Source organism: Equus asinus, chromosome 5 (assembly GCF_041296235.1).
Source record: "Equus asinus isolate D_3611 breed Donkey chromosome 5, EquAss-T2T_v2, whole genome shotgun sequence".
Classification (NCBI taxonomy): domain Eukaryota; kingdom Metazoa; phylum Chordata; class Mammalia; order Perissodactyla; family Equidae; genus Equus; species Equus asinus.
The window spans coordinates 70,253,301-70,273,552 of record NC_091794.1 but is presented as its reverse complement, the minus strand read 5'-3'; the positions used below and the strand labels follow the sequence as shown (position 1 = coordinate 70,273,552).

Here is a 20,252-nt window from a genome sequence, read left to right as displayed (position 1 = left end):
CTCACCAATGAGAAAATGAGAGCGGCCTGCGGGGTGGGGCAAGGCAAGGAGGCCCTGGCTGTGATTGGTCAAAGTGACTGCCACTCACCAAACGAGCCTTGGCGCCCGGCCCCTTTCGTTCCCAGCAGGCCTTGCGTGCGGGAGGATGGCGGCGTCCAAGTGGAGGTCTTGAGGAGCTCAGAACGGTATGGCGTTGGCGTCGGCGCCCGCAAGGCGGGCGCTGGCTCGCCCGGGACGGCTCGGCCTTGGAGGCTGCGGGGCCCCAAGACGCGGGGCGTACGAGTGGGGAGTGCGCTCCACACGGAAGCCCGAGCCTCCTCCCCGGGACAGGGTGTACGAGATCCCTGGGCTGGAGCCTATCACCTACGCGGGAAAGATGCACTTCATGCCCGGGCTGGCGCGGCCAGTCTTCCCGCCCTGGGACCCGGGATGGACGCACCCGAAGTTCCGCCGCTTGCCCCCGATTCACGAGCAGCCGCTATACAAGGACCAGGCCTGCTACGTCTTCCACCAGCGTTGCCGCCTCCTCGAGGGTGAGGCCCCAGAACGGGCGAGAGGGAACCTTGTTCCTCTGCCCAGCACTGCCCCCAACCTTGTGTGGCCTTGGACAAGTCTTTGAAACACTGTGGGTCTCGGCTTCTTCGTCTGCGAAATGGGGCCGATAGCGTTTCCCATCTTCTGAGAGCCGTCAGGATTAAGAGGGATGTAAAGAGCTGTGCCTGCGTGCGAGAGCGTTAGGGAGCTTGAGTGGCAAAGCGAAAAGACCCGGTTTCTAGGCCTAGCCCTGCCTCTCACCCTCCGTGTGATTTTGGGCAAGTGGCTAAATCTTGCTGAGCCTCCGTTTCCTGTGGAATGGATGGTTTTGACTGGGTGGTCCACATTTACCTCTCCAGCTCCTGACCCCCCGGAGATGTAACTGTACCCTTAAGAAATACATGGAGAGGGATTCTGGTGCAAAGAGACAGCAGAAGGAGTGCTTCATCTCCTGGCCTGTCGCCTCACTTCACAGGATTGCTAATTGTGACAGAGAGGGGAAGTAATATGGCCACAGGTATACTGTGGGTTAATAGTGAAGCCAGGACTACAACTCTGGTTTCCTAGGTCAGTGTCCTTTGTCAAAGGGCAGAGCTGAGATGTTTTGAAGAAAAGGGTCTGGACCTAAAAGCCCGCTTCCGCTTCCGTTTGACTCTCACTACGAACAAGTCAGAATGACTTGAGCCCAGACCAGTCTGTATGTCTACAGCCTTACCAGAAATTATTTTCCAGAGTCCATGAGGGTGCTTGTTTACTGACAGTATGTTTCCCCACTCTTCCTCCCCATTTTTCCTTGGTCCCTAAATCAGGATGGGGATAGCACAGGTCCTGAAAACACAAAATGGTCGAGGTAAGTGGGAGCAGTGTTTTCCAAAGAGTGATTAGGAAAGAAAGAGACCTGGCAGGATTTGGGGACTAAGCCAGAGAATAAATCCTAGGTTTGAAAAAACTGTAAGTCAACCAGCCAGTCTCGTAAGCTGCTCAAACCCATTCCCGAAAGCTGATTTTCCAGCCTTTAAGCACTTCCAGTGTCCTCACAGAGTGCTGTGAAGGACCTCCCAAGACTTGGCACCCGTGAGTGACCCTGGTAACGTTACCATGTGGATGAATGCATTAGCAGTATTTTAGAAGTTAAGATCACACTCATTTGACTTACACTCGTTTGACTAGGCTGAAAACATACCCTGTGCAGAGAGATTCTGTAAAGGCTATAATAAAGCCCTGCAACATACAGGGCTAGAGAAGCAGGTTGGGGTAATGGAGAGATCGCGGGCTTTAGGGTCGATAGACTCAGGTTCTCCTCCCAGCCCCATCACTTACAAAGAATGTGGCTTGAAGCAAATTCCTCTCTTCATCCTCCATTCCATAAAATACCATCCAACTTATAGATAAAGCCCCTGGCACAAGGTAGATGGTGATGCTCAGTAAATGGCAGCTCTAAATATTACATATTATTCATATACTAGAACCATAAAATCTTAATATTTTATCTATTTTCAAGTTTAAGGAACAATGGCAGTGTCAGGACTAAAACTCAGATTAGCCAGCTCCTAGTCCAGGATTTTTTCTGCTGCACCACAAAATCCGGAAGTTACGTTTCTAATTGTTTGTGTTTCCGATGTCTTATAAGCCTTAAAGTGAAAAGTCTCATTGCCTTTCATTTATTATCTCAAAAGAAATTGCCTGAGGGTGTCTTCCCCAAAGTGTCATGGCTCCTTTTAATCCTAGACATAGCTTTTCAAAGGAAGATGTGTCTCTGAGTCATAGTGGTGTTTTTCCAGCCAGGATGGATAGCCTGCCAACCAAAGCAGTCACTAACCCTCTGCCAACTTGTGGGCACAGTCACTGAAAGGAATACAGCGTTCACTTTGATCTGAGGGTGGAGGACTGGGGTGTGGGCTTTAATGCAGGACTCAGGGCGCTGGGTCTGCGCCTGTCCCTCCCTTCGGGAAGCCGGGTCTGGGGAAGTGAAGCAAGGGAGTTTTGCCTGGCACCACAGCCTGTCCCGCTGAGAGGAGCCGAGGCTCCTTGATATTTGAAGACTAAGCAGTCTGAATCCCATCTACTTTGGTTTGTTTGTACTCTATCTTTTCCTGAAAAGTATTTGGGGCATCTTACAGAAATTTTACAACACAGCTATATTAAATTAAAACTAGATAGGTGAGGGAATCAGCACAAAGGAAAAAGAAAACCATGAGGAGAGTACAAAAACATCCCTTCTGAGGTACTGCTTGCGAAAGGGGCTCTCGGCTTGCTGGCAGTCGACAAATGGTGCAGAGATGGGGTCAGCTGACTAGGCCAGTTGCCTGTAAATAGTTTTATTAGAACACAGCCATGCCCACTCGTTTCCTTGTTGCCTGTGGCTGCTCTTGTGCTGCAGTGGCAGAGTTGAGTAAGTGTGGTAGAGACTGTAGGGCTCGGAAGCTGAAAATAGTTCTTATCTAGCCCTTTAGGAGAGAGTTTGTTGACCCTTGGTATAGAGAAGAACATTTTCAGTTACACAGTTCACCGTGTCTGAAAGATGAAACAGTCCTGGACCCAGGAAAAGCCCCTCCTTCCTGTGCGAAGGCCAGGGAGGGCTTCAGAAGGTTTCACAGAGGGCCCTCTGTAGTAAATAGAACATCGTCAGCATGATCCTTTTGACAAATTCAACAGTATGTTTCTTAGGGCTTCATACAAAAATCTGCTTATAAAATCGTTCATTATAGAACCTCAGGGTTAGATGAGATGTGAAAGATTATCTAAGTGCTCCCAAACTCAGGGCTTCTCAAGTTATTCATGATCCAAAAGTTATTTCCATTATTTCCAACAGCTGCTTTCCCTTGGTAAAACAGTATGGGCTTCTGTAGGCTGCTTAGCCTACACCTGATAAATGAGGTATATATGGTGTACAGGAGCTTTTCCAGAGGCTGGGGTGTGGGTTAGTAGAAGAGACCTAGGTTCTGAAAGATTGGGATCCAGTGATCTAGTTCCATAGTCCAGGGTCTGTCTGAACCCTGCAGCCAGCAGACAGACCCTTGCCTGCAAGATTCAGCCTTAGGATCTCATCCATCTTTGAATTCCTCCCGTGGCAGGCACTCACGGCCTCAGTAATCAACTGTTAACCATCCTTAAGTAGGCGGTCATTCTTGAGGTTGAGTTGAAATTGGGCTGTCCTAGCTTCGCTGTTTTTAGTTCTTACCCTTTAGATGTCGCAGAACAAATCCTGTCTTTCTCGAGGCAGCCTTTTCCCCAAGATGCTGCCTGCAGGCTTAAGCGTCTCTTCCTGAATCATCGTCTTGTTTTTGTTTTTTGTGACTGGTTACCCCAAAGGTGTAAAGCAGGCCCTCTGGCTTACCAAGGCCAAGTTAATAGAAGGCCTTCCCAAGAAAGTGCTTGGCCTTGTTGAGGATCCAAGGAACCACATAGAGAACCAAGATGAACGTGTTCTGAACGTGATCTCTCATGCCCGTCTCTGGCACTCCACTGAAGACATCCCCAAACGAGAGACCTACTGGTAAGTGTCCCCTGAATCAATAAGATTTCCATTTGGTGGATCTTGGAGTCAACCTGTTGCTTTATATCTCCAAGTGTCTCTTCTCTTCTCCAAGCCCAGTCATTGTGGACAGCCTGATACAGCTGTGTAAATCCCAGATTCTCAAGCATCCTTCTCTGGCCAAGCGAATCTGCGCCCAGAACTACAGGTTATCCACCACCTGGAATCGAGGTTGGTCATCTTGGACACCAGAAAGCCTTGGTCTGTTTTTTATCTTTCTACTCTTAGCCCTACCACCAACTCACATCAACCCCCCATCCCTCAGTACCTATCCTCATTTCCATCCTTCATGGTCCAATTTGTAAGCTCAGAGACAACCTTAATATCATTAGCCATAGCCCAGCCTTTTTTGTTTTAGTCACTTCTTTCCAAGACTGTTAACTCAACCCTGTCTGTCGAGTGCCTCTGAGTGCCTAAATGTGGACGATAAGGAAGGACTGAAGCACACAGTCTCTCCCCTCACAAAGCTCATCTTCCACTGCAAGAGCTTTCTTACTCCATTTGTGCTTTCCTCCTTTTCCGAATCCATTGTCCACACAGCTGCGAGAGTGATCTTTCTAAAGTGCAAGTCTTTTTATGTCCCTCCCGTTTCAAAGCCATCCCTGTCTCCCGATAGCTTAAACCATTTATCATGGTCTCCCAGGCCCTCTGTGATTTGGCCACCACCTAGTCTTTCTAGTGTTCATCTCCTGCTTGACTCTTCCGCCCCCATCCCCAAATTTACACTGGAGCCACTTGCAGCTTTTTGGTATCAAGCTTTTATACCTTTGTGCCTTTGTACATGCTGTACGTTCTGTCTGGAATATTCTCTTCCCCTTTCTTCATGTGACTAAATTCTGCTTGTCTGCAAGACTCAACTCAGCCCCCTTCCTATGTGAATCCATAGGTTAGCTATTCCTCCTCTGTTCCCTATACCCATTATGTCTATTTTTGTCATAGCGCACATTATACTATATTGTAATTATCTAATATCCTTTCTGTCTGCCCCACTAAACTGTGAACTGCCGATGGCAGGGACTGTGTCTTATTCATTTTTGTCTGCGGTGTCTAACAGTTCATGGCACACAGTAGGTGCTGACGGAAGGGAGAAGTGAATGAATACTGAATCAGGTGTTTTGTGTAGGCATGTTCAGAGTACACGGTGTTCCAATTGGTGGAATCCTGGAGCAGGGAAACCAGCTATGGAATAATTTGGGGTTTTCAGGACATCTGCTTGGTCAGGTTTTTCCAGCCTGCCCCTTTGACTATGGACTTCCTGGCGAGGAGTCAGCTTTGCAGAGGTAGTGGCGCCGCTAAGGAAGTTAGTGAGCCTCATAAATAGAGGAGTACTCGTTGGCCCATGATCAAGTATTAGCTCTAATTAAACTGCCCCGTTTGGAGCTGTCGCTGGAGGAGGGGTGTGGAGGGAAGTAAGTTGGAAACCACACTAGCCTGGTCTGTGGGGAGAGTCTAAACCAGGGGGAGGAGAGGGCCAGGCACATTTATCTTCTTGCAGATCCTATGTGAGGAAACAGGAAATGCTTTAGAAAACTATTCTAGAGGGGTGAATATGATGTATTTTAACAAAACAGATCAGAATTTATCCATCCACAGATGTAGTGTCCCTTTTTTACATACCCAGGAAGGGAGGTCACATGCTCATTAAATGACAGTGCTGTTGGCCAAACCAGTTTTTAGACATAAGATCATCGACCTTGGTCCGTTACCATCACACTGCAATTTGACGATTTGTAAAAACCCCAGCACCTTCAGAGGAAGATTTGCCTCCATGGAGATTCCTCAGGAGGCCATTCTCAAGGAGTCTTTCCAGGCACATTTTGTCTGGTGGTGGCATGCGGCCTGCTGTGGGGACCTCTGTGAAGGGCGTCCACACACGTCCACAGTGGATATTCACAGTGACAGGCCTGCTGATGCGTCAGACGTGAATCTGTTTCCTCACACACCTCTGTCTCTCTGGAGCAGCTGTGCTAATCCGACTTAAGTGAGGCTTTCTAACTGGTCCGATCTGTTTCACTCCTGCTGTTCAGGACAACCTTGCCCTTCTGGCTTTACTAGCCTTCCTCCTCAGCCTGTAGTCTCAGTGCTTCTCTCTCTCCATCCCTCCTTCCCTACCTTATCACACTCTGGTCGTCTGGATTTATTTCCCTAAGCTCTGCTGTGGACTAGCACACCTCCATGCCTTTGCACATGTTATTCCTCCTTCTCTAGAATGTTTGCCTCCCCTTTCTTTGCCTGGCAGACTCTCACCCAGTGGTTTTCAGCTAAGGGCAGTTTTGCCCTCTAGGGGAGGTTTGGCGTTGTCTGGAGACATTTTTGATTGTCAGTGACTTGAACCAGGTCGGGAGGCGTTCTACTGGCGTCTAGTGCGTAGAGGTCAGGGATGCTGCCACACGTCCTGCGGCGCACAGGACAGCCTCCCTTACCAAAGAATTATGTGGTGCAGCATGTGGATCGTGCCAAAGTTGACACACTCTGCCCTTGTCCATCCTTCAGAACCTAGTTTGAAGGCATTACCTGTCTCAGGAAGCTTCCCAGAGGAGGTCAGTTTGCCCCACCTCTACCATCTCCTAGTACGGTTCATACTTTTGTTGTAGCACTTACTACCTGGCGAGCTCTCTGAGAGCAAGAATAACTTGCAGTCATCTCTGGGTCCCCCGCTTAGAGCAGGTGCTTGGGAAGATCTGTGTGGGGTAGCCCTGAACCCACAGGGCCACCAGGCCTCAAGGTTCACTGGAAGGGAACCCAGGAAGAAGAGTGCATTGGTGCATCCCCTCTCAAAAATCCCAGGATTAACATCTTAACCAAAAGTTTTGTTTTCTGTGATTAGGCTGATCAGCTAGGAAAGCTATAAAAGACTCATGGAGCATGGCGGGATGAGGGCTTAGACTTTGCGAGCTCGGAGCAGGCTAGACTAATCGTCTCTCTCCCCTTTTAGAATCTCTGCTCCTTCAGGTCCGTGGTTCTAGTGGAGCCCGACTGAATGCCAAGGATCCTCTGCCCCCCATTGCCTCCAGAGAGGAGGTTGAAGCTACTAAGAATCATGTTCTTGAGACCTTCTATCCCATATCTCCCACTATTGATCTTCAGGAATGCAATGTTTATGATGTGGAAGATGACACAGGTGCGTATCAAAGCCTTTGACTTTCAGGCAGTGTGAGATGAGGGACGTGCTTTCTCTGAAGATGCATGTACTAGCCTGTGAGCTACTGCGTACAGTTATCCCCATTTTATAGGTAGGGAAACTAAGGCTCAGGGAGGTTAAGTGAGTTGCTCAAAGGCTGACTTTGCTTTTGACCCTGTTACTTCAGAGTTTTAATGGGTAGCTTGAGGGCCTTTTGACCAGGCGCCAGATATTTCCTTTATTCATAGGTCCCTTGAAAGACACCCTCTTTCTCTCTACCTTGTCAACTCTGGCCAACCTCCTGCTAGGACTGAGGAAGCCCCACAGGCCTTGACTGGGACTCTTCATCCAGAAGCCTTCAAACAAGGCACCGCCATCTACCCAGTCAGCCAAGACAGAAACTAGGGAGTCAGGCCAGGCGGGCTCGCAGTGCCTGCCATCCACTCAGTCATTATGAGCTGCAGCGTCTTCCTCCTAACCTCGCTTCATTTCCACAGCTGCAACCCAGGTCAGTCACCACTGTCTGTCACCCACCCCGTTGCCACAACCTCCCAGCCGGTCAGTCTGACCCAGGCTGTTTTCTCTCTGGTCCACCTAGTTCACAGTTCCAGAGGAGCCTTTCTAAAACCCAGGTTTAATCCCATCTCTCCATGCCCGCCTCCAAATGCCTATTGGATAGTTTGAACTCCTAGGCTTGTCATGTGACGGCCTTCACAGCTGCCCTCTGCCCCTCTCCAGCTTCATCTTGCCTGCCCCCGCCACGCCTCCCCCACACCCCATCCCCTTTATTCCAACTCTGCTTAACGCATCATGGCCTTTCTTATCGCCATGCTCTGGCACTTCCTCTTCCCTCTGTCTGGAACTTTTGACCTTTCACCTCTTTTTGTCTTCAGCTTGATAACTCCTCATCTTTCACAATTGATCTTAGAAATCACTTCTTCCCACAAATGCTCTGGGATCTTCCAGTCTCATCAGGGGCTTTCACCTGTCCTCCCAAAGCCTCCTGACTCACCTCATCCCTCTGTATGGGTGTGACCAGTTTTCCTGTCTGTCTGCCCTTAGACTTTGTGAGCTCCTCAAAGGCAGTGGCAGGCTCTGCTTGACCGTGTTCATCCCTGCCTTAGAGCTTGGCACGTAGTGAGTGCTGAGTGTTGGGTACTTACGTGCGCAGTGCAACCGAAGCGAGGACTGGGGCGGACGGGAAGACCAGGTTTCTCTTTCTTAAGGCCTGCTTTCCTCTGGGATTTTCAGAGCCCACATTTCCCCGGCTCCTTTTGTCCTCCTTTTCGCCCACTTGCCCTATTCCAGGTCAGTCATTCTCGAAGCCCCAGCCTACCAACATTGGCTCGCAGCCATTAAGGGGAGGGGAATGATGACCTGGCAGGTTCTAAACTGACTCTCAGCACCGGTGTTGTGCAGGTCACTTGTGAGGTGTGAGGCAAGTCATTTGTTGCTAATAAAAGAATTGAGTTTTGCAAATCATTTGCTTTTTGAAAAAATAATTACCATAAATTTCAGTTATCCTACTAATATCACTGTCATCTGTGTGCTTGAATAAGAGAGAAAGGGGTGGAGTAGAGCTATCGTGCAAGAATCACCCATCAAAGGTTGGCAGACATTTTCTGTAAAGAGCTAAATGGTAAATATTTTAGGTTTTGCAGGCCACATATGGTCTCTGTCGCAGACACTCAGTAGCCATATGTAAATGAGTGGGCGCAGAACAGGCAGGAGGCCAGATTTGGCCCGTGGGCTGCAGCTTGCCAGCCCCTGAGCTGTAGTGATGATGTGCACCTTGACTGAGGCTCTGCAGTGCCCACACTGAGCTGAGGTGAGGCGGCTTTCCCGAGGCTTTGGAGCAGGCTGATTAATCTGTGTATTTTAAAATTTTTTTTTAAAGATTGGCACCTGAGCTAACATCTGTTGCCAGTCTTTTTTTTCCCTCTTCTTCTCCCCAAAGCCCCCAGTATACAGTTATATATTCTAGTTGTGGGTCCTTCTAGTTGTGGCATGTGGGACGCCGCCTCAGCGTGGCCTGATGAGTGGTGCCATGTCCACGCCCAGGATCCGAACCAGCGAAACCCCGGGCCACCGAAGCGGAGCGAGTGAACTTAACCACTCAGCCACGGGGCCGGCTCCTGATTAATCTTTTCCACTCCCACGTCATTACGTATCTTGCAGGATTCCGGGAGGGTTATCCTTACCCCTATCCGCACACCTTGTATTTCCTCGAGACAGCCAATTTACGACCACACCGCTTTCAACCAGATCAGCTGCGGGCCAAGATGATTCTGTTTGCCTTTGGCAACGCCCTGGCTCAGGCTCGGCTCCTTTATGGGGTACGTATGTGCAGAAGACCACCGAGCTGCTTTGCATGGTGTCAGTCTTCTGCCTTATACTGCTCAGGAAAGGAAGGGGGTCTGGGGGGACTCCTTGCTGGACTGGGGAGTTTTAAACTGGAGAGGCGTTTGCACTCACCCTACATAGATGAACTGACATCTACTGCGGGCCTACTCTGTGCCTGTCGTTTTCATAAAATACCCCATTTGTTGATCACAATAGCCCACAAGATTTCATCTTGATTTCAGTTTTCCACATTAGGCCACTGAATCACAGGGAGGCCAAGCAGCTTATCCAGCGTTACACAGCAGTAAGTGTTGGAGAAAGGATTGGGAGCAGGTATACCCAACTCCTAAGGCTTCAGTTATTTGTGCTTCAGCACGCTGCCTCTGTTCTGTAGTATCGGAATCGAGCACAAGGCTCCATCAGGCGGTAGGGATGGCCCAGACCTGCCTGCCAAGTCAGGACAGGTTCTGGGGACCCAAGATACCACTTGGTGGTAGCCCCTTGATTCTAAGAGGAGGTCTCAGGGACCGAGATGATACAGAATGCAGGCTAAGTGATTGTCACACAGAGCTGTCCAAAGATTTTGGGAAAGCCTGGTCTGGGAGCAAGGGCCCTCAGGGAGGAGATGGCAATATGGGAGCCCCAAAGCAGGCCTGGGACACTAGAAACCCGGTCTTGTGGAGGGGGCAGTGAGAGAAGAGTGTTTTTAAGAGCTGCTGCCAGGCTTCCAGGTCTTGGTTAGAACCTGAGGCCCTCCTGTAGGAGTGATGAAATTCAGAATGTTTTGTTTCCCATCTTAGTCAGTCTAGGAACTAGACGGGGTTGGGGAGGTGTGGTTAGCCAAATGAGATGGGGAGTAGAGTGGACTTGCGTGTATTGAGCATTTGCTACATGCCAGATGTTTAATTAGGGTTCTTTATATCAGTGGTTCTCAAAATATGCTCCTGGATTAGCAGGATGAGCATCATCTGGGGACTTGTTGGAGATGTAGATTCTCAGACCCACCCCGGACCTGTTGCGTCAGAAACCCTGGGGATGGGCCCGGCAGGCAGTGTTTTAACAGGCCCACCCGATGATGCTAATACAAGCTCAAGTCTGCAAACCACTGCACTGAAATTTGAGAACCACTGCATTATTTAATCCTTGTAGCAACCCCCCGTGGCAGAGACTATTAGCTTCATTTTACAGATGAAGAAACTGAGGCTCAAGGAGGCTAAGTAACTTACCAGAGTTACACAGCTAAGAGATTAGCAGCTGTCACATCTTTACTTGACCTTCTTGTGTCTTTCTAATCCTTGGAAGGTTATCTTTATTCCCATTCTCTGATTATATACTTCCTGAAGGCTCTGGAAGGTTAGGTAGCTTGCCCAAGATCCTCCAGCTTAGGAGTGGGGAGCAAGCATTGAAGCCCTGATCCCTCCAGCTTGGAAGGGTGGTGCTGCCTGCCTACTCTGGGGCAGGGCAAGGAGGCAGAGATAGTCATATGCCAGGTCCCTGGCCTGCAGGCTCATTGCAGTGTCTGTGCCAGCTATTGCCAGCAGAGCATGGGTAGCAACACTGCCACTAATTGCCACCCAGTTGGGTAGGAGAGGAGGCCTCCCCCAGCCCCTCCAGGTACAAATTATTCCTGGGGTTGTGAAGTTGAGCAATTACGGGAAGAGCCTCCGTGTAAAAGGTAAAATTGCTGAGAAATTTATGTACTACCTGCAGTTTTATTGATCTGTAGAGGGAGATAAGAGTCAATACAGAATTCTCAGCTAACACTTAGAGGTACTTTTCTTTTTATTTATTTCTCATGCAGCTAAGAACAGGTATTTTTAAGGCCAGCAGTCCCGAGGTGGCCCACATGGAGGTCTGACATTAGCTATTGCTAACGTCAGATTCAGCCCTGGAGCGGTGAATGTGGGCAGCATTTTTGAATCAAGGATGCTCCGTTTCCTGGGGCCTGCCTATTTGATCTTTGTCCAGTGGGTAGCAGTCACCAAACTAGATTGCTGTGAAGTCTCAGTAGGGTGAACGTATGATTCATTATCCAAACTGGGACATTACTGGGAGTGGAGAGAGGGGCTGCTCTCAGATAACAGTGGAAAACTGGGTGTAAACCAGAACGGTAGGGTTTTTAGTGATTTCATAGCCTGGGGTCTGGTCCTGGCTGGAACCTCATGATGGGTGACCTTGAGCAAATTATATCACCTCTCTTAACCTCAGTTTCCTCGTCCATTAAGTGGGAATTTGCCACTAGATTTATGAGATTAGAGGTGACTTTATGTAAAACTGACATGCGTGGCACGTGAGAGGCCTTCAATAAATGGGTGCTAGTATTATTACTGTCACCATGTGGCACTCATCGAAAGAGAATTAGCAAATGTGTTGACTGAAATCCTGATGCTGACAGCTGTGGAGGGGACACTCCAGAATCTGACGTGTTCTCAGAGTTGCTCTGACAGCCTGAAGCCCAGGACAATGACTGCCTGCAGGCTCAGGGCATTGCCAGGCACCAGGCCCTTTGGAATGAGGCAGAAATGGAAGACGTGCGTGATCTAGCATTAGCCAGACAGGGTTCTACTGCCGCACAGCTTTGTGATTTCAGAAAAGTCACTTTGCCTCACCGAGTCTCAGTCTCCTCATCTGTCAAATGGAGTGAAAACTGAATGAGGTTTTATTATATTCATTGACCCTCCAGGTTAACATTTGACAGAGCTGCGGTCATATTGTTGCTATCAGATAACGCCGTGAGTTTGAGGGATTTCCTGTCAGTAACCTCCCAGCTCACCTTCCTGTACCATGCAGCTTGCATGATAATCGCCTCTCAGTGGCAGGAACTACTACTTTAACATGCTCAGCTTGCAGAGCAGTCACCCAGAGGCTACGAGGCATCTGAGACCAGGCAGAGCTAGGCTGGGTGAGGGAGGGGAGGCCTGGCCCTGGATAGTGCCCTGAACTCCTTGTTCTGTTTTCACTGTCCCATGGTGAAACCATGGAATGGGGGTGGGTGCTTGTTTGAAAGGCCAGAACTAGGAATTGCCCAGTCTGTGCTGTTCTCACACCCTACGGCTTCTGACTTGATTTACTTGTCCTCTTTGCCTTTTAGAATGACACTAAAGTTTTGGAGCAGCCAGTAGTTGTGCAGAGTGTGGGCACCGATGGACGTGTCTTCCAGTTCTTGGTGTTGCAACTGAATACCACAGATCTGGCCTCTAATGAAGGTGTCAAGAATCTGGTCTGGGTGGACTCAGACCAGCTCCTCTATCAGCATTTTTGGTGTCTCCCAGTGGTCAAAAAGAAGGTGGTTGTGGTAAGTCCAGCCCCTTGCAGCCTGGTGATCGGACCAGGGCTATGACCGTCCTGCCCAGAGTGAGCCAGGGGTGGGGTTGAAGGGATCCTTATGAGTGGGGCCCTGGCTTTAGGAACTGCATGCCTAGGATCTCTGCCTGGAGGGCTACTTCATCCCTGCCCATCACCTGAAATGGTACCTTCCGCCCTCAGCCCTGCCCAGCTCTTCCCCTCGCCTCCCGCTTCCCCCCAACCCTACCACGCCCAGCTCCTCACGGCTCCCCATGTGCCCTGCACCTTCAGTAGCTCTGGATCGCAGCAGGTGCTGCTGCTTTTGAATAGGAGGCTTCTCCCTTCTTTCTCGCTCACCTTCCTCGCGCATTTCTCTTTCATCTGCCATCCTCTCCTTGTCCTTCCGGGTTTAGCATAAGGACCTACCATCCCACTCCCAGCCTCAGTGAAGTGCCTCCGGCGCCTCCCATAGCCCCTGCGTCCCCTGTTCAGCACCATTCTGTAGTTCCCTGTTTTCTTGTTTTTCTCCTCCATCACACTGAGCTCCGAGCTCCTTGAAGGCAGGGCCTGGGGATGATGCATTCGTCCATTCGTTCCACAGATGTGCATTTCCTCCCATGGCATTGTCACCGCTGTACCCCCAGTGCTCAGCGGACAGAGTCCAGGCCTGCTTTCGATGCAGTGGGCGGTGATAATGTCTCAGCAAATCCAGAATGTAACGTAAGGCAGTGATCAGCACTGAAGAGACCTAAAGCAGGATCGGGGACGAGAGAGAATAGTAGGGGTACTGCCAGCCCTGGGTCTCTCTGTGTCCCATGTCCCCACCCAGGGCCTGAGGAGATTTGCTCAATGGGGCTGCTGAGCCTTTGAGCATTATCAGCATGTCAGTGTAGAATGAGTTCTCCAGCACCTGTCAGTGTTGTTTCTACTCCTGAAATGCCTCCTGGGTCTGGGCCCTTGACACTGGTCTCTCACCTGCACAGCCACACCGGCCACCTCGCATCTCTAAGCTCTTAGTTGTGCACTCCCTCTCCCCTTTGTGTCTTCAGCTCCTCTTCCTTCCAGAATACTCCTTTAGTGCCAGACCCATCCTGGTTTGGTCAGATGGCTCCTCTTTACCTCTCCAACTTCAGCTCCTGGCTCACCTGCCTTTCCCCCACCAACCCCGCCCCCACGAGTACTGGCCCTGGGCTCCAGCCTCACCCTGGCTCTCTGGACCAGTGCATGTCCTGGGCTCTCTGAAGTCTCCTTCCTTTTCTTTCTCTTTCTGGCCCGTTCTGCCTGCCCTTTCAGACGCATTCATACATGGTCTCTTCTGTGTGTGGAAGTCAGTGAGCTCGTCATTTTCTCCCTTGCTTTCTTAGCATCTTTTTCCTACCTCTATTATGAGGCCCGTCACCTTTTATTATCACTATTTGAGCGCCTGGCTGTAAGCTTCCTGAGGACAGGAGCTAGACTCAAGTCGCTCTTGGGTTCCCCGCACTGGGCACAGGCCCAGTACGGAGAGAGAAGGTGCCTGATACGTGTGTGGAATGAGTGAGGGACTATCGTCTGTTTGTTTGTGGTGGTCAAGTGAGAGGGATTAGGGGTGAGGTAGTGTCCGCAGATGATCTGGCTGGACGGTGCTGGGAGTGCTTCCTGTCCCTCCTCCTCTCCGCCCAGCCCCTCGGGCGTCTCTTTGGGCCAGCTCCCAGGGCCCCTCCTTGGTCCTCAAGAGGAAGGGTTGTTGTCCAGGCACTTAGGATTTGCAGAAAACCAACCTTTGTTTTAATTGCTGCCATTAAACCTAGTAGCAGGATCCTAATGGGCTGTGTTCTTTCCAGGAACCTGTTGGGCCGACTGGTTTCCAGCCAGAGACATTCAGGAAGTTTTTAGCTCTGTATTTGCATGATGCTGTGTGAGCCAAGGACGGTTCTACGACCTGAAGCCCCCTCGCCCCCTCCCGCCGATGAGCCTGCATCCTGGTTGGTGCCTGGGTCCCGGCCCGGAGCCTTGGTGCCCTTTTGGGCTGGTGGTCTCGCTGACAATAAAGAGCCCTTCCGCTGCCCTGGAGCCTGTGCTTGGTGTGAGGGTGCTGCCAGGAAGGCCCCGCTGTGAGCCTGCCTCCACTCAAGTGCAGGCGCTGGAGCTGGTGTGCTCTAGTTTAAGCCCGGCTCTGCTCATGACCCATTTTGTGACTTTAGGTAAGAATCTTCATCTCTCTGAGTTTCAATGTCTTCATCTGAAACCTGGGGCTAATATGACCTACCTCGTTTTGAAGACTATAGATTATGTAGTGTCTGCCACATAGTAGGTCCTCTGTGATGGTCACTAGGTTCTTATGGAGTTGTTTAAATTATGGACACTTTCCACAAGTGACTGCAGAAAATCTGAATAGAATGTTCATTGTAGGTTTCTCACTAGTATCCTGATTAATGGATCAAGTACATCCTTGGTTCAGCTGGCCTGTTTTTTTGTTTTTGGTGAGGAAGAGTGGCCTTGACCTAACATCTGGTGCCAGTCCTCCTCCACTTTCTATGTGGGATACCACCACAGCATGGCTTGATGAGCAGTGTATAGGTCCACGCCCAGGATCCGAACAAGGAAACCTGGGCCGCCGAAGTGGGGCATGCGAACTTAACCAGTATGCCACTGGGCCAGCCCCCAGCTCGCCTCTTGTTCAGATCACATCGAGTCCTGCCCTGGGCCAGGCACATTATCCACAGCATCTTGTTTAACCCTCACACAACCCTTGCAAGGTAAATGTCATTTCCTCGTTCCAGAAGAATGTTGAGTGCCTACTATGTACTGGGCACTGTTCTGGGCCCTAAAGATGAGGAAACAGATAGTGTAAGGAATTTGCCCAGTGTCACACAGCTAGTCTTTTAGGTCAGTTTCCCTACGAAACATTTTGAGATGGAGATTTGCAGGTGAAAGTTGCAGGGAGCCTTGAGGATCAGTCCATGCTGGGAGTGACGGGGAGTGACGGGGCAGCCTGGGCGGAGGAGAGACTGAGCTCGGGGGTTCGCACCGAGGCCTCGGCTGCTTCTAGGTTCTGTGGCATTCTGGAGCAGAGGTGTCCCACTCAGAGGCAAGGTGTGAGTCTTGCTGCAGACACCATTGGCTTGTCACCAGTCCTTGGATGTGCATTGCTCCCGGAGCCGGCGAGACCTTGGGCTAGGTGGGCTTGTTGGGCTGGGCGCATCTCCCAGAGGGACTTCGCTGGGAGCAGTTCGCCGTGGACACTTCCTGCTGCTGCTGGAGGCTCTGGAGAGAGCTCTGGAGCACACGGCATGGCCCCACCGCTGGGAAAGGGCTGAGCGAAGTGTGCAGCCCTCTGTGTCTCTGACTCGTAGACTTGTGCTCCTTCCACTTTACAGCTCACCTTTCAGCCGGGGGGTGGGAGGTGGGGGTGGCAGGAGGGACTGCCAGGAGAAGGAAACAGATTAGACTGGTGGTGGCATGTGTGTGAAGGAGTTACTGGGAAAAGGCGACATGGTGTGCAAAAGCAGGGAGTCACAGGATCCTAGTGAGCTGGGAGTGATGGGAAGTTGGGAGCACAGGTAGGTCAAGGGGTAAGGCTGGAGGGGCCAGCTCACAAGGGACCTTGAATGCCATACACCTCACGCTTCCCATGGCAGGTGATCTAGGACCACGGGGATTCACTGAGCCCTGTTGCCCATTTTACTTTTTATTTTAAAGACAAGGATTATTGCATATAAATAGTGAAAATTTAGAGAACGCAGAAAAGTATAATATAAAAAGCCCCCCACTCAAGGCAATCCCTAGTCCTCTCCCCTGAGGGTTGTGAGCACAGCTTGGAGGTTCTGACACAGCACCATGGACATGGGCATGGGTGTGTGATACACATATAATGTATACGTACGGATGTGGATGTAATGTAGTGTCATCTTATCTGTGGACTCTGCTGCACCTTCCTCTTGCCACCGAATGCCTGGGGGTCACAGCGTCTCACCACATCAGGACACGTGAGCCAGCTCGTTCTTTGGAGCAGCTGCGTTCGTGTCTGGCGATGGCCATTCGGGTACCCCTGGTTGTTGGCTGTTAGAAGCAGTGCTGCAGTGAGCGTCCTTGTTCACGTGTCTTAGAGGACTTGTGCCACCGTGGCCATCAGATAAATTCCTAGCAGAACTGCTGAGTCGAAGGGATTTTTGTGAGAACGCTCTGCTGGGTGTGTGGGGGATGAGTTGGCAGGGCACCTATTTGGAGTCCCGCTGGAGGCCGCTGCGGGAATTCTTGGGCGAGTGATAGAGGGGCTCGAAGCCAGGCTGAGCAGGCTGAAGCCCGCTGAGACTAGCGGAAGAATGGGGAGTGAGAGAGCAAAGCGAGCCTGAGTCTTGAGCCTGTGGGATGGAGGCTGCAAGTAAGCGGATGGTTCACAGATGACCTTGCAGCCTGAGGACTGCCCTGGGAGGGGCCGGTGTTGGGGACAGGCCTGGGCAGCATGCCCTCGTTGTAGCCCATTCTGAGTAGGGACAGCCCTAAGGGCTGGCCTTGGTGTGTCCCCTTTGGACCTCAGAGCTGCGCTGTGGAGCCTGGCACCCACTGCATTCTCCCTTCAAGCCCTTTGTAGCTGACCTGCAAGGTGAGGCAGGCAGGACTGGTGGGTCTTCTCCTCTCTGTACAGATGAGGAAACAGGCTCAGAGACCAAGTGGGGTAGCATGAAGAGCTGGAAAGCTCCTATGTGATGCCAGCTATGTGATGGGAGGCGTGCCCACTTCCCCAGATCCCAAATGCCCACCTGCCTCATCCTCAACACTTTCCTCCGTTCCTTTCCCCCTAAACACGGGAAGGGAGGAAGTGCAGCATGATTTTAAGGCCCTGTTTGGTCCTCAGGCCTGAAAATAGACTACCCGCCTAGTTAGAGTGAGTCTGGGGGAAGGAAGCGGGAGAAGCACTGTGTGGGGGATATCACATTATTGGTGTAAAAATTCCCCCATAGGGACTTCTAAGTAGCAGACTTTTGGAACCAAAATTTTGATGCTGCCATTGTGAACATAGATGAACAGATTCTCATTTAGTCATATATTTAAGTGTCTTGTTGATCCATTAGAAAGTTCCTCAGTTTGGGGCCGGCCCAGTGGCAGTGGTTAAGTGCACATGTTCCACTTTGGCAGCCCAGGGTTCGCCAGTTTGGATCCTGGGTGCAGACATGGCACCACTTGGCACGCCATATTGTGGTAGGTGTACCACATATAAAGCAGAGGAAGAGGGCATGGATGTTAGCTCAGGGCTAATCTTCCTCAAAAAAAAAAAAAGAAAAGAAAGTTCCTCAGTTCGTTTCCAGCAGACTTCATTGGCAAGGGAATTAGAATCTTGGGGAAGCCATTTCCAGGAGCTTCCTGTATTCCAGCTTCCCTCTCAGAGCCTCAGTTTTCTCATCTGCAAAATGGGTACAAAGCACCCTCCCTTCCCAGTCCCCCCCCCCACTTTTGGATTAATAGGGTGCATGTGACTAGGAGGTTTCAAGTCGATGGGTCTGGAGGTTTTCAGAAGCCCCGTGAAAAGGAGGTGGCTCTGGGGGGGCACTTGAGGCTGCTCTCTGTCCTCCCAAGGCCGGCTCAGGCTGGACCCAGGGCAGACGCTTGCCACAGTCTCTGTGACTCGCTGGGCTCTGTCCTCAGCTGCAGGCCCAAGGCTGATGAGGGAGCAGGCCAGGGTGACCTCAAGCTTTGGACAGCGCCCCCTGCCTCCTCTGTAGCGGCGGGAGCCCCTTGAAGCAGGTGTGTGCCCTGAGTGTCCCAGACTGTCTTCCCTTGGACCTGAGGACCCAGACCTGCGTGGCTGCTGGAAGACCACCCTGTTAGAGGGAGCCTCTCCCCAGATACGTCCGGAACCCCCAGAGGTGTGCACTTGTCACAGGTCAGTCCTGGTGCCCAGGACTCACCTCAGGACAACAAACTCCGCTGTTTGATTCCTTCATCTCACGGTGTCCTTGAGCGTCAGGAACGCGGCAGGCAGGCCGTGAGGCCCTGGGTCTAGAGCGGTGAACCACACTGGGTCCCATCTCAAGGAGCTGACATTCCAGCGCGGGAAGACAGTGAGGAAACGTGTTGGAGTGACAGGAAGAAAAGTGGAGCAGGCTCTCTAGATGGGGTCCCTGGCGCAGACTGAAATGGAGAGCTGTGGCCGAAGGCTTGGGGAGTGCTCCCCAGAGACCTGCCTGCAGGCGAGAGGGGCATGACGGGCGAAGGAGGAGCTGCAGCCTCAGCCCTCCGGGGGAGAGCCTGCCGCGGGGTGGCCCTTCAGAGTCGTCCCAAGTTGAGGCAAAGCGGTGGGGCCTTGAGGTCCCACATTGGCCATTGGCCACGGCCTGGGAGGAGGTGAGACCTTGGGTGAGGCAGTTCCCTGGGGCCCAGGGCAGCGCCCAGGCAGGGACACAGCTGTGAGCCGTCAGCAGCTGAGGAGGGGGGTGCTGGCCGTTTCCTCACAGGGTACTGAGGTCAGGGGGCGCCTCAGAGGTCGAGACTGACGGAGGCATGGGAGCAGCCGGGAGGGCGCTGGGGACGGGCGCCGGCTCCGAGTCGGGTGTGCCGTGGGGGTGGTTGTGGAACAGCCAGGAGGCCAGGAGGCCCTGCTGGAGCGGAGGCTCCGTCGTCCACACCTGTGTCCCTCACCCCTTACCCCAGCCTGCAGCCGCCAGCCCTCCCTCCCCTGCAGCACCTGCGGAACTGGATCTGGTGTGGTCTTGGGCAGAGAAGCACTGTGAGTCACTGGTCAGAGGGGTCTAAGGGGACCTCTTTTAGAGGAGCTGAGATAGCCAAAAAGCTGGGAGGGCCTGACCCGAGCCCCGCCCCTGAGAGGGGCTTGTTTATCTTCCGCTCTGACCCCGACCTGGCGTCCCGGGAACCAACTCTGCCATGCAACACGTGTACCCACCTGTCCTTCCCCCGCTGTCTTACATACTTCCAGTGATGGGGACCTTACTACCTCTCAGCACAGCCTCTCATTCTTTGGCAGCTCCAGCTGCTAAGCGTTCTTCTATCTTGGGAGGAATGTCATCCTGTAGCTTCAACTCAAGCGTCCCAGCTCTGCCCCCAGGGGCCGCACCCCCATCTATTCTCAGCCAGGGGACTGCCCTGAAGAGATTCCAGGCTGGGAATTATATGCCTCAAAGTCGAATAGCCCAGTGCCTGCCTCCCACTGCACCTCTAAGCCACGTCTCCCTCCATGCTTCACCTCAGCCACCTCCTCTAGGCCCATGGCAGAGCAGGACCTAGGGACCCACCTCTTCAGCAGGGCCGACATGGCCCGGTGGGCTGGGAACAGCTTCTTCCCGACAGTGCTTTGATTCCTGCCCCCTGACATCTCCAGTCTATTCCATGCCAGACACCCCAACCACATGTCCCCAAACCCAAAGCCTGCATCCAGTGGGCTGTCCGCCCAGGGCAAGAGTGTCTCTCTCTCTCTCTCTCTCTCTCTCTCTCTCTCTC

General features: G+C 51.8%; 1 protein-coding gene across 2 annotated transcripts; it reads left to right on the top strand.

The window, feature by feature from the left end:
- The first annotated feature begins 105 nt into the window (after positions 1-105).
- MRPL37 (mitochondrial ribosomal protein L37) lies at positions 106-14,865 on the top strand. 2 transcript variants are annotated; one of them, XM_014844362.3, is made up of 7 exons: positions 106-533; positions 3,847-4,030; positions 4,125-4,240; positions 7,005-7,190; positions 9,369-9,526; positions 12,625-12,828; positions 14,642-14,865. In XM_014844362.3, exons 1-7 carry the CDS (start codon positions 188-190, stop codon positions 14,717-14,719), a joined length of 1,272 nt encoding a protein of 423 aa, XP_014699848.2. In that variant the 5' UTR covers positions 106-187; the 3' UTR covers positions 14,720-14,865. The 2 variants fall into 2 exon arrangements, with proteins under 2 accessions (XP_014699848.2, XP_044626792.1); XM_044770857.2 differs by lacking the exon at positions 7,005-7,190 and having other exon boundaries at positions 114-533.
- The last annotated feature ends 5,387 nt before the right edge of the window (positions 14,866-20,252 follow it).

Bases quoted from the DNA above. Each gene is read 5' to 3' on its own strand.
- MRPL37 (XM_014844362.3), top strand. From the start codon at position 188: ATGGCGTTGGCGTCGGCGCCCGCAAGGCGGGCGCTGGCTCGCCCGGGA. The intron at 4,031-4,124 runs GTAAGTGTCCCC...CTCTTCTCCAAG, and splicing joins CCCAAACGAGAGACCTACTG to CCCAGTCATTGTGGACAGCC. The intron at 4,241-7,004 runs GTTGGTCATCTT...CTCCCCTTTTAG, and splicing joins ATCCACCACCTGGAATCGAG to AATCTCTGCTCCTTCAGGTC.